Genomic DNA, 13510 nt, shown 5'->3' with positions numbered 1-13510 from the left:
AAGTTAGAAGTTACAAAGGTATATTAAATAAACTGTTAACACAGTGATATGTCTCGCCTTTTTGTAATTTTGATAATGCAAATGTTGAAATTAAAACAGCAATACTTTAACATGTAAGTTATGCAAATATTCAAAATCAACGAATCATGACTGAAGCTACATGGCTAAACAATCTCCATGGAAATAAGATGTGCCAATGCTAATACAATTGCATACCAAATACCATTGAATTATCATAAGCCGTTCCCTTTCAACAAACCTAAACACAAACATTAACTTGTAAACTATGTAAAAGTTTCAAAGCCAATGAACCATGATGAGGGGGTGGGGCTATATAATCTCCATGGAAACAAGACTTGCAAATGTCAATAAATTTGCATACCAAATATCATTGACTTAACATTAGCGGTTCATCTTAAACTGATCTAATCATAAACTAATACATGTAAATTAAGCAAAAGTTTCAAAGTCAATAGACCATGACTGAGGGGGCAGGGTCACATATTCTGCATGGAAATGAGATGTGCTAATGCTTATACAACTGCATACCAATTAACATTGGCCTACCACTAATGGTTCCCCTTGAACCGACATAAACACAAATACATGTAAACTAAGCAAAAGCTTCAAAGTCAATAGACCATTACTGAGGGGGCGGTGCCAAACAAGTAAAACTCTGAGCTACTGCTCACTGATGATACCCCCGCCGTAATATTTCGGTAAACAGGAAGTTGTTGAGTGATGAATCTGAAAACGCATCACACGGTAAAGCTGACTTATATAAACCCTGAAACCAAATTTCAGAAATCCTTGTCAAGTAGTTCCTGAGAAAAATGTGATGAAAATTTTCAACTTGGCTATCATGTGTAAAATAATACAAGTGTTCGGTAAACAGGAAGTTGTTAAGTGATGAATCTGAAAACGCATCACATGGTGTAACTTACTTATATAAACCCTGAAACTAAATTTCAGAAATCCTTGTCAAGTAGTTCCTGAGAAAAATGTGATGAAAATTTTCAACTTGGCTATCATGTGTAAAATTATACAAGTGTTTGGTAAACAGGAAGTTGTTGAGTGATGAATCTGAAAACACATCACACGGTGTAACTTACTTATTTAAACCCTGAAACCAAATTTCAGAAATCCTTGTCAAGTAGTTCCTGAGAAAAATGCGACTAACATTTTCAACTTGGCTATCATGTGTAAAATAATACAAGTGTTCGGTAAACAGGAAGTTCGAGAAAAATGCGACGAAAATATTCATGGGCCGGACGGATGGACTGACGGACTGACGGAAGGACAGACAGAGGTAAAACAGTATTCCCCCCTTTTTTAAAGTGGGGGTATAATAATCTCCATGGAAATGAGATATGCCAATGCTTATACAACTGCATTACAAAATATCATTGACCTATAGCTACCACTAGTGGTTCCCCATAAACTGACCTAATCACAAACTAATACATGTAAACTAAGCAAAAGTTTCAAAGTCAATAGACCATGACTGAGGGGGCAGGGCCAAATAATCTCCATGGAAAAGAGATGTGCCAATGCTAATACAACTGCATACCAATCATCATTGACCTACCACTAATGGTTCACCATAAACTAGACCTAATCACAAACTAATACATTGTTGATGCTGACGACAACCCCAGAAACAGCATACCTATGTCTCGCTTTTTGACTCCGTCAAGGCGAGACAAAAATCAATGTGGATATAAAGTGGCAAACTTTCAGGGAAAATAAATTAAAACAATAAATAATCTTCACTAAAACTATGAGTTATTGACTTAAATAGTCTAACCCTTTCACATGCACAGAGCATAAAACCAGGTTTACTGCATTTAAACATTCTACTTGTAGGAAATTTTTTATATTCTTTGCACATTTAAAACTTTAACATTAAAGGCAGATCTTTGTTTGTCTCTGAAAAATTCATAAACATTCCCTCTGATTTGAGGTAATTTAGTCTGTCTGACTTATGGTAATTTAGTTCCTCTGACTTGAGGTAATTTAGTTCCTCTGACTTATGGTAATTTAGTCTCTATGACTTGAGGTATTTTAGTCCCTTTTACTTGAGGTAATTTAGTCCTTTTGACTTTGAAGTAATTTAGTCCCTATGACTTGAGGTTATTTAGTCCCTCTGACTTGAGGTAATTTAGTCCTTCTGACTTTAAGTAATTTTGTCCCTTGGACTTGAGGTAGTTTAGTCCATATCTGACTTATAGTAATTTAGTCCCTATGACTTGAGGTAATTTAGTCCCTATGACTTGAGGTAATTCAGTCCCTCTGACTTTAGGTAATTTGGTCCCTTTGACTTGATATAATTTAGTCTGTCTGACTTATGGTAATTTAGTCCTTCTGACTCATGGTAATTTAGTCCCTATGACTTGAGGTCATTTAGTCCCTCTGGCTTGAAGTAATCTAGTCCCTTTTACTTGAGGTAATTTAGTCCCTCTGACTTGAGGTACTTCAGTCCCTCTGACTTTAGGTAATTTGGTCCCTTTGACTTGAGGTAATTTAGTTTGTCTGACTAATGGTAATTTAGTCCCTAAGACTTGAGGTTATGTAGTCCCTCTGACTTGAGATAATCTAGTCCCTTGGACTTGAGGTAATTCAGTCCCTCTGACTTTAGGTAATTTGGTCCCTTTGATTTGAGGTAATTTAGGGCTTTACATTTGGAAACGATGATTATTGCTATTTTCTCAAATTTTGCTTTGACCTTTTTTGTGATAATTTTCTATATCATGCTACTCAATGATATGGGTTTTTCTTAGTCAAGTAGAAAGAGAATGCAAGACGTCATGAGGGTACATCACTGATGTTGCCTATGAAAACAGCAATAAACAGATTATCAAAGGTCTTTCAAACTCAAGAATGTTTCTCAGCTATATCTCATCTCAACTGTTGCCCTTTCATGATATTGTAACTTAGAAACACTCCCTTGTTTAAAAGACTGCCAATAATCTATAATTCTATAATTGATAAAACTAGGGAAAAAATAAATTGATTTCTGTATGTCTTTGGTTTTTTTTTTTTGGTGTCTGCTAACTCAATCTGTTAATTCATATTATTTTTGTAGAAAATATTTACCTATTAAATAACAACAATGACTGGGGCAAATATAATGTTGTACAGATCTTTGGTAGCTTTTGTTGAATTCATTCACAGCTTGTCATAACACAATACATTTTAGAGCTTGCTAATCAGCTGGTGACTACATGATGAATTTACTTGATTTTGGTAAGCTTGTTTTGATTGGTTGTCGTCTCATTCAAGTAAAAAAATATCATGACCTTCAAAATACCTCTATTAACTCAAAGGGTTCTCCATCCTGCAGAAGAACATGCTTAAAATAAGCAATAAATCCTTGTCCATAGTCCTGGTATCCCATCTATAAAAAAAATAAATAGTATAGAAACTTTTTTAAACCATCAAGAATGAAGAAGAACAATAAAAAAAATTGTTCATCTGATAAACATATTTATATACCGGTATGCATCACAAACCCGTTTCATTAGGCAAAATAAAATTAAAGGGGTTATTCAGTATAATCTGTATTTACTAATGATTTAAAGTAACAGTCTTGCATCATTGATAAAAGATTTTGGGGGAAATCATAGACAAAATATTAATCAATCATATACACTTGCCACCAGTTGTCTTATGTCAGCTACACTCAGTGCAGAAAGAGCTAGATATAATTACCTTCTCATGACTTGCTACCAGTCCTCTTATGATGTCAGCTACACTCAGTCCAGACAGAGCTAGATATAATTACCTTCTCATGACTTGCAACCAGTCGTCTTATGATGTCAGCTACACTCAGTCCAGACAGAGCTAGATATAATTACCTTCTCATGACTTGCTACCAGTCGTCTTATGATGTCAGCTACACTCAGTCCAGACAGAGCTAGATATAATTACCTTCTCATGACTTGCAACCAGTCGTCTTATGATGTCAGCTACACTCAGTCCAGACAGAGCTAGATATAATTATCTTCTCCTGACTTGCTACCAGTCGTCTCATGATGTCAGCTACACTCAGTCCAGACAGAGCTAGATATAATTACCTTCTCATGACTTGCAACCAGTCGTCTTATGATGTCAGCTACACTCAGTCCAGACAGAGCTAGATATAATTACCTTCTCATGACTTGCTACCAGTCCTTTTATGATGTCAGCTACACTCAGTGCAGACAGAGTTAGATATAATTACCTTCTCATGACTTGCAACCAGTCGTCTTATGAAGTCAGCTACACTCAGTCCAGACAGAACTAGATATAATTAACTTCTCATGACTTGCAACCAGCCGTCTTATGATGTCAGCTACACTCAGTGCAGACAGAGCTAGATATAATTACCTTCTCATGACTTGCTACCAATCGTCTTATGATGTCAGCTACACTCAGTCCAGACAGAGCTAGATATAATTACCTTTTCATGACTTTCCACCAGTTGTCTTATGATGTCAGCTACACTCAGTCCAGACATGGTAAGATAAGGAATACACAATTGTCCATCTGTACCTTTCTCTCTAAACAATATAATGTCAACATTTTGAATTATGCATTAACTTATTTTTCCGGCAGTTCTCAGTTACAGCATATTTGCAGGTATGTTGCTTTCAAAATTTTCCTTGTATACAGTTAAATTGGTCCAAACTTCACCCCATTTTAAGGATTTTGCTGATATTAGACACTTCCAATCCCTCCCTGATCTTTTTATGGTGTTCCTAGTGCTAAATCTTTAGTTTTCTGTGTAGCATTTTGTAGAATGATGTTTGTCTTTTCATCTTTTTTCTTTTGGCCATTGTGTTATATGGCTTCCTTCAACTTATAGTTTTTGTTTCTTCATCCCTTCTTATATTTTTTACAACAGTTGAAAACCGAATAAAATCCTTGTAAGTCAATTTTGACAGGTTTCCAATTTATCCTTGTTTCATACCTGCCAACTTTTCAAACTCTCCATGAGGGATTTTAAGCGCAAGAGGACCTAATGCTCCTCTTATATTGTCATAAGCGTTTTTAATCTACTTCTATACTGTTTGAATGAGTATGTATCTGCTTAAATACCCTTTTAACTCATTTGAATGCCTGTTTTGAAGTGTTCAGTTTATAAAATAAAAAATTTTAAAATTCAGGTCAACACCTCTCATGGGGGATATCCCCAATAAATCAGGATAGTTGGTAGGTCTGTTGTTTGGTTGAGACAGGTTGTAGTATAGTCTTTTACGTGATATCAAATACTGAAAGAAAAAACTAAATGAACAATATCTATTTATAATGTTTTCAGATGAGTCCAATTTGAAAATCACAAATATAGATTTATAATTAAAACACAAGTGAACCAACGCCTGGTAAATCTTCTGTCAGTAGATTCCATAAAGTGGATACCTCGGGTATGCAGGGTCGTTACGATAAAAACATAAAATGTAGAAGGTCCAGTAACAACAACACTTTAAGGAATGCTCAACCCGATTTTGTACCTCAGCATGATTTTATGTATTGTTTTCTATCCTGATGACGGTGGCCTAGCCACCGAAACATGTCGATCTCAATAAATTGCTGGAGCATTCCTTAAAGTGTTGTTGTTACTGGACCTTCTACATAGATTTATAATGTATAAATAAATACAAATGAGACATTCTCTATACCTACTTAGCATAGTATTCACCAATCAAAAGACAGGATTCTCTGAACAAATCCTCTATTTCTCTGTCATTTATGTCTCCACCAATAAAAGTGTTTCTTAAGGTCATGTGACCCTCTAGCAGAAGATTCAAATATGTTCCTTCATTATGTTTTCTTGACCTTTCTCCATATTTAACCTGTGTAAAAGGCATTGCGATCAGTATTAAATTTCATTGCTTTTGCTTGCACATTTGGTCTAAAAATACCATTAGATAGTTTATAAGAATGTAATCTGACTATTAAAGATAAACAAATCTAGCTTTAAATTGGGCACAGACATTTCACCAAATGATTAAGAGAGTTTCTACTGTCTGTAATTCATATTTGATAGACATTAAAAAGAGCCATATGAGAAATGATTTTTTTTTTGAAATCTGGTTATTAATCATATGCAACTTGAACTCCTTTTATCTTACCATAAATAATGTAGGAACACAGTTCTTTATTCTGATAATGAACTTTCAATATAGAAATAATAAATGTGGTGTATGTTGTCTTTAATTTTACAATTTCTACAGTTATCATGTTAATACAGGATATGCCAAAAAACAGAACAGTACCAACTCAAATTTCTTCCAAGTTTTCTATAAGGTGATAGTTTTCCATTAAGAACTTTTACATATACTTCTGCGGTGCTCTTCAGCATTTTTTGTGCAAATTTTTCTCATTTTTTTTTTCTTGGTATCAATTAGGTTTTGAATCATACAAAAGTTTTTTCTCTCTAATTCTTACACGATTTATCCATTTCCTGACCCGTTGATTATTTTTATTTAATCAACGTGTTGTTCGTTTGATCTCAGTTCTTCATTGGTCAAAATTCTATTATGAGATAAAAATGTCTTGCTTTCCTCTGATTTTCCTATCGTGACGTCATGAAAAAAGGCGACCATGCCTGATAACGTCACATAGAAAGAATACATCTTTTTGCAGATCGTTCAAAAAGAAGGATTGAATTTGTCTGCATATCGTTTAAAAATCATTAGAGAATCAGATTCCACCAAATCTTGTGCAATACGATATTTATCCACTCTCGACAGTTGAGTTTTAAATATTCAAAACGCTCAGCAAGCCTCGCGTTTTAAATTTGAAAATTTAACTGTCGAGAGTGGATAAATATGGCATCACACTTGATACAGTGGTAGAATCTATATATACCTGTAACATCTATGTTATATAGGCAGCTACTTTTTAATATTGTATTTATCACTCATTCTTGGGAAATCAGGTCCAATACTTGATTTGTTGTCCCTGTAGATATTTTAAGCCTTGTCTGGTTTAAAATGTCAAAAAAAATATGTTTTTGAAAATCCAAGGAGATATCTAGCTAAAACTAACATAATTGCCAAGTAGAAGAATATCAAAACTACTCCAGCCTCACACAAAAACGTATTATTTTGAGTAAAACGAATGTCCCTGGTGGTATAGATATTTTTTCTGTTGAGTATTCGACTTAAGAAGCTTGCAAAACATGTACTTTTGTTGCCTTTTTCGATCTATCACCATTCTGCCAGTCCATATTTATATCATTTTAAGTAGTTTGTCATAAAAAAAAAACCAACACAGTTTTGAGATTATATGTCACTATTTCTTTGACCAGATACGTTAACAACTTTTAATTAGACTCTTCATTTATCTAAAGGTCAATTGAAAGAATAACTATGTTGCTTTTGAAGTGTTAGTCCATAGTTGTAACCAAAGCAAAATTATTTGATGTGTATTTATAACAATTTATAAGCTACTTAACTGGGAAATGGATTTTGTATGTTAATTTTGAACAGATACGTTACTATGGAATCATTTGCATAAAAATTAACCACTTGCACAGGATCTATTTAACTGCATAAATATGTTTTTACATATTTGATCTTCCTTTTCAACAGTGAAAAATGTCCTGTTATTAGAAACGTATTTGAAATAATGGACCAAGAATAATTTTTTAAACAGATACGGTACCAACAGATATGTTACTATGTTTCGATTAACGCTGAAATATCGATATCATTTCGGAATTCAGACATATGAGCTATCTGCCTTAATACATAGATAAGAATTAGACATTTGAATTTTGTACCTACAGGATAAAAATAATGTTAAAGTATTGAAATTCAGGGTGCAAACATTAAGTAACGTATTTGTTTCCTATGGTAACGTATTTGTTGCATGCCTTGAACAGATACGTTACATCTTATATTCTATTTTTTCATTCAAGTTTTAAGCGTTACGCTCACTTCTTTGATTTCAAATATTATATATTTAAAGTTTATTTATGATTAATAGTTCAAGAACCGATATAACAGAGTTTTCAATATCAAAATCGTCTTCTCAACAGATACGTGATCTGTTCATTTCCAAGTTGAAAAAAAAGATAAGATATATAAACATTTGAACAAATATATGAAATTAACAAGAGCAGTTGTTGATAATTGATATTTAAACATATTTTGATTAATATCTTGATACATATTTTATTAAGAACAACTAATTGTTATGTTTTTTGTCTTCACAGTTATATCTAATCAAGATACGGATTTTGAAACAATTCATTAACTTTTCAGAGTCTATCACCAAGATTTATGACTATTAATAGCATCTTAGGTACCTCTAGAATAGTTTTGGAGGAAAATATTATTGGTGTGAGCCAAGATTCCGTGTTGAAGGCCGTACTTTAACCTATAATTGTTAACTTTTTATACATTGTGACATGGATGGAGAGTTGTCTCATTGGCATTCATACCACATCTTCTTATTTATATCCTTCAATTTTAGGCAAACTTGTTGTCATATCAGGAAGATTTTTCTTATCATTAACCATAACATACAATGTGTATGATTAAAGCTTAAATCATCTTTAATTCAATGTCAAACACTTTTCATTTTTTAAGTAGCATATCTTATCATAAAGTAAATGCATGAAAACAGTTCAATTATTAAATTATACAAAAAAATTAAACTGTCAAATACCACAAAACCAGTTATAATATACAGGTTAATAAGAGAATTTTATCAATTTTATCTAAAGCAAAGTATCATTGCATCATACAGTACTCTTTTAGGCCCTTTTCATAGCACAAAGTCTTTTTACCTATTAAAAATTCATTGGCAGGTACTCCACAAAGTCCATTTGTTTAATTTTTTTGAATCTGTAATATAGGAGATAACTCTGTTTCAGATAAAAAGTGATATTAGAGACCTCCAGATGACTCCAGACTTGTGGTAAAAAAAGATAGATTGATTGTTGTTTGCTTATCATTCAGTGTTAAATATTTCATACACATTTAGTACGAGAACAAATTAAAAATAAATGAAATAGGAAGGTTTTGCAAAGGGATGACTTGAATGAAGGGTGACTGACTGCTTCTGGGTAATACAGGTACGTTGAATAGAAGCAGAAATTTCACCTTGCAATAGGTCACCTACAGGCCCTCAAAGAGTTGTTACAAGGGTTTTATTACATGCAAAGAGCAAATTAGTCTACACAAGACAGCAGATTTAATTTTCCCATTCTTCAGGAATATGACTGCATATTTACACATCCTGCACTGCCAAATGGACCCCCATCTTATGATTTTTTTACTACTGGTAAGAGGAAGTCCAGGGATGACTATATGTGTATCCCTTGTAAATCCTTGCTGTCAAAAAATAATATATTCTTTCTGCACACAGTATACTGATTAGCTTGATGTGGTAAAGAACTTCCTGTAAGAATGTCACCATCCGTGAATTACAACCACAAATGTCCATGTACTTACCATATCTTTATATAGTTCTCCAGGGGAACATTTTTCTACAGCATATAGACTGCAGGAACCTTCATCTGACCTAAAAACCAAGCACAAAACTTTGGTACCTTAGGTAAAACAAGAGTGCACACACTGAAATGTCTCGCCTTTTTTCTAACCATTGATATTATGTTGATAGTCCTAAATATAAAGCTTTACTACAACTATCACATAAACTTAACATGATCCAAGAAAATGAGGTCAAGGTCATATAAACCAAACGAGAAATACATGTACACCTTACAATCATTCAATACACTAAATATACCTGGTAGTTGACCTATTGCTTATAGTTTCTAAGAAACAGACTTAACCAAGAAAACTAAACATTGACCAATGAACCATGAAAATGAGGTCAAGGTCAGATGAACCATGCTAGGCAGACATGTACAGCTTACAATCCTTCCATACAACAAATATAGATGACCTATTGCTTATAGTTTAAGAAAAACAGACCAAAACACAAAAACTTAACACTGAGCAATGAACCGTGAAAATGAGGTCAGGGTCAAATAAAACCTTCGAGACTGACATGCACATCATAAAATATTTCCATACACCAAATATAGTTGACCTATTGCATATAGTATTAGAAAAAAAGACCAAACCTCAAAAACTTAACTTTGACAACTGAACCATGAAAATGAGGTCAAGGTCAGATGACACCTGCCAGTTGGACATGTACACCTTACAATCATTCCATACACCAAATATAGTAGACCTATTGCATACAGTATAAGAAAAACAGACCAAAACACAAAAACTTAACTATAACCACTGAACTATGAAAATGAGGTCAAGGTCAGATGACACCTGCCAGTTGGACATGTACACCTTACAATCCTTCCATACACCAAATATACTAGACCTATTGCTAATAGTATCTGAGATATGGACTTGACCACCAAAACTTAACCTTGTTCACTGATCCATGAAATGAGGTCGAGGTCAAGTGAAAACTGTCTGACGGGCATGAGGACCTTGCAAGGTACGCACATACCAAATATAGTTATCCTATTACTCATAATAAGAGAGAAATTAACATTACAAAAAATCTTAACTTTTTTTTCAAGTAGTCACTGAACCATGAAAATGAGGTCAAGGACAATGGACATGTGACAGACCGAAACTTCGTAACATAAGGCATCTGTATACAAAGTATGAAGCATCCAGGTCTTCCACCTTCTTAAATATAAAGCTTTTAAGAAGTTAGTTAACGCTGCCGCCCCCGCCACCGGATCACTATCCCTATGTCGAGCTTTCTGCAACAAACGTTGCAGGCTCGACAAAAATTACATTAAAATATAGAATGAATGCCATAATGAGTCTACTCCTAGAGAAATTAAACTCTATACATTTATATTCTGTATCAGACATGACTCCATAAAAAAAACAATTTATCTGTTAAAAAAAATCCACTTAATTCAAGAAAAGAAAGTCAGAAAAATAACTTTTTAATCTAATTTTTCCATTTTTTTAAATTCTATTTGTTGAACTGAAATAAAAGTTAAAATGTTTACAAGGCACCTGCCAGTGTTGGACTTCATTTATCCATTGTGTAACTTTAATTGCTTAACTGATGACAACAAACTTTTGAAATTGTTTGAAATGTTTTACAAAAAATAATGAGATAAAAAACTTACATTTAACATACTATTTCAATGCTATGTAGGCTTTCAAGTAAATATTGTCTTTCTAATATAGCATTTTAACTTATTTTTATCATTAACCTCGTTTATATTTTATTGAAATATTACCTTTGTACGCCATCCAATTTGGACAAGATGATAACATACTTGTCGCTTACATCCAGTTTTACTGTATTCATAAATAAGTGGACACCACATAGACAGGTGTCCATGTCAGCTGATGGAAAAACCTAAAATGTTAAATAATATACTGCTATACCATTGTAATATGCCCTGTAGAATATGATAACAAATTAGCATGAAATAATCCTTGTTGTTGCAAGCTATCAAATACCTTTTAAAAAAGCATGACATCGTTTTATTATAGTTTAGTAGGATGTTCTTGTCATTAAATAACTTTTTGATATACATTGCACAATAAAAGGATTACAGCATGAAAAATTGGTATGAATAAGAGGAGCATATATTATTTGTGGTGACAAGCCTTGCCCCATATTGAAAATATAAAAAACATAATTTAGGGATGTTTTTGAAGTTTTGCAATAAATGCAAAAAAAAACAGTTAAATATGTGACACAATTCAAATATCTGAATACTAAAATCTTACAAACCCATGTATTGTGAAAATCTAAAAGATGTGATGAATATATACAATCTCCTTTACTTCATTTCTTTAGTCAAAAATGAATTTGCATTTACAGAAAAAGCAAGGAAATTTCAAGTCTATATCTGTGAAACTGTTATATTAGGATGGGCAATGACCAGGTTATAAGTTGAATCATTTATACTGTTATTCAATAGTTTTTACCAAGTATTTTGGCATTTTGATTAAAAATAATCCATTACATTACATCTTTCCCTTCAATTTTGCAATACTCAGCTGATCTATAATATATGATTTTATAAAGATCAGTAACAGTTGAATAACTTTTGAGCTAATTATCAATTTTTTTTTAATATATATCAATTATCAAGATTATATGTGTCCCATATAATATCCCAAATCACTTATTGCTACTCATAAATATATAATGTTGATATCATTCATAAAACTTTGATTGATTTATGTGCAAAAGGATTTTGAAATGGAATGGAATATGGCTATGATGAAACATGACATTCTTAATACGGTTTTTCTGGTATAGAAATGAACAATTCTAGATTGAGAATAAATGGAAAAAAATTTCTGAAAAAACAATAGTGGAAGAGGTAAATACATGCGAAAGACATCAGTGAGAATCCAGAAATTAAATGCTTAGGTTCTAAAAAAAGTAAGAAGATACAGCTGATAATCAAAATCATAAATTGAAAAACAAACACAATGGACAATAGTGAAAGATAAAAAGTTCAAAAAACTTTACACAAAATTCTAAATATTGAACATCCTGCCCCACCAATAAAAAGGGATGGATAAGTAGTTCTTGTTTAACTAGTCATTGTGTTCCTTGATCTAAAATACCTTTTCTTTTGTATTCAATCTTTCTGTATGATGAATAGCTGCTGTACCACAACGACTGGTGTAAATTTCTAATCCACGGCCAGTAAGTACATACAACAAGTCTTCATTCATCACTATCTGAAATGTTTAATAATGGTTGAAAAGATTGAGGTACCATGTTACAAGTAATGAAACATTTTGATTATCTTTCTATTTATGAAAATATGGCTTGGTTGATTGTTGGTTGCTTAACGCCCACTGGCAAATTTTTCATGCAATCAGGACCGACGAGTATATGGTTTGGTTTTATAATATGTTTGTCAGATAATTGACTGCCAGAGGGTTCTTAATTTTCAGGCGCCCACACTGTTATTTCTTTTTTAATATTTTTATCATTTGAAGTATGAAAAAATACAAAAAGTATAGATAGCACTACTCAATAAACCTATAATATGAGATGTTGTCTGCCAGGTTAGAAAAGGAATTAATATATAATAAGAAAATAAGGGGATGTGATATGATCCCAAACTATCCAGCATAGAACAAAGTACAAGGAGGTGAACAAATACAGGTACAACCTTCAATGATGATTAACACCCGTCCCCTTGGGCAAGTTATATAAAGCACCTGTAGCGAAAAAAGAGAAACAATTTGAATGGTCAACTAACAGCCAGATTTCAAGAAATAGCATTAAACTAAAAACAGATTTATTTCTATTATTGTTCTTAGATGTCTTTTTGGTACTTTTTCTCCTTGGGTTCCTGTCTAACATATATCCAAATCGCCCTCAATTCATATTCACCAAAAAAAACAAAAAAACAACATGCACACACAGCGGTACCCATTAACACAAAACATGAATAATTTGGCACTATTAAGGCTACCTCAAGTTTAACTAAGTTTGTGGCCTCATTTTTTGAACAAATAACATTCTATAAATGTCCAAA

General features: G+C 32.8%; 1 protein-coding gene across 1 annotated transcript in view; it reads right to left on the bottom strand.

Annotated features, from left to right (window-relative positions):
- Window positions 1-13510, bottom strand: part of LOC127720593 (BLOC-2 complex member HPS3-like) — a 50424-nt gene that overhangs the window by 24633 nt on the left and 12281 nt on the right. The window contains exons 5-10 of the mRNA XM_052227260.1: window positions 12585-12701; window positions 11234-11355; window positions 9447-9516; window positions 5665-5834; window positions 4442-4541; window positions 3311-3397 (exon numbers count right to left, since the gene is read on the bottom strand). Coding sequence (XP_052083220.1) covers window positions 3311-3397; window positions 4442-4541; window positions 5665-5834; window positions 9447-9516; window positions 11234-11355; window positions 12585-12701 — 666 coding nt within the window. The remainder of the gene's footprint in view (window positions 1-3310; window positions 3398-4441; window positions 4542-5664; window positions 5835-9446; window positions 9517-11233; window positions 11356-12584; window positions 12702-13510) is intronic.

The sequence above is a fragment of the Mytilus californianus genome, unplaced genomic scaffold (genome assembly GCF_021869535.1).
Source record: "Mytilus californianus isolate M0D057914Y unplaced genomic scaffold, xbMytCali1.0.p SCAF_11, whole genome shotgun sequence".
In the NCBI taxonomy this organism is placed as follows: Eukaryota; Metazoa; Mollusca; class Bivalvia; order Mytilida; family Mytilidae; genus Mytilus; species Mytilus californianus.
The sequence above is the reverse complement of the archived record's forward strand: the minus strand, read 5'-3'. Positions and strand labels throughout refer to the sequence as shown.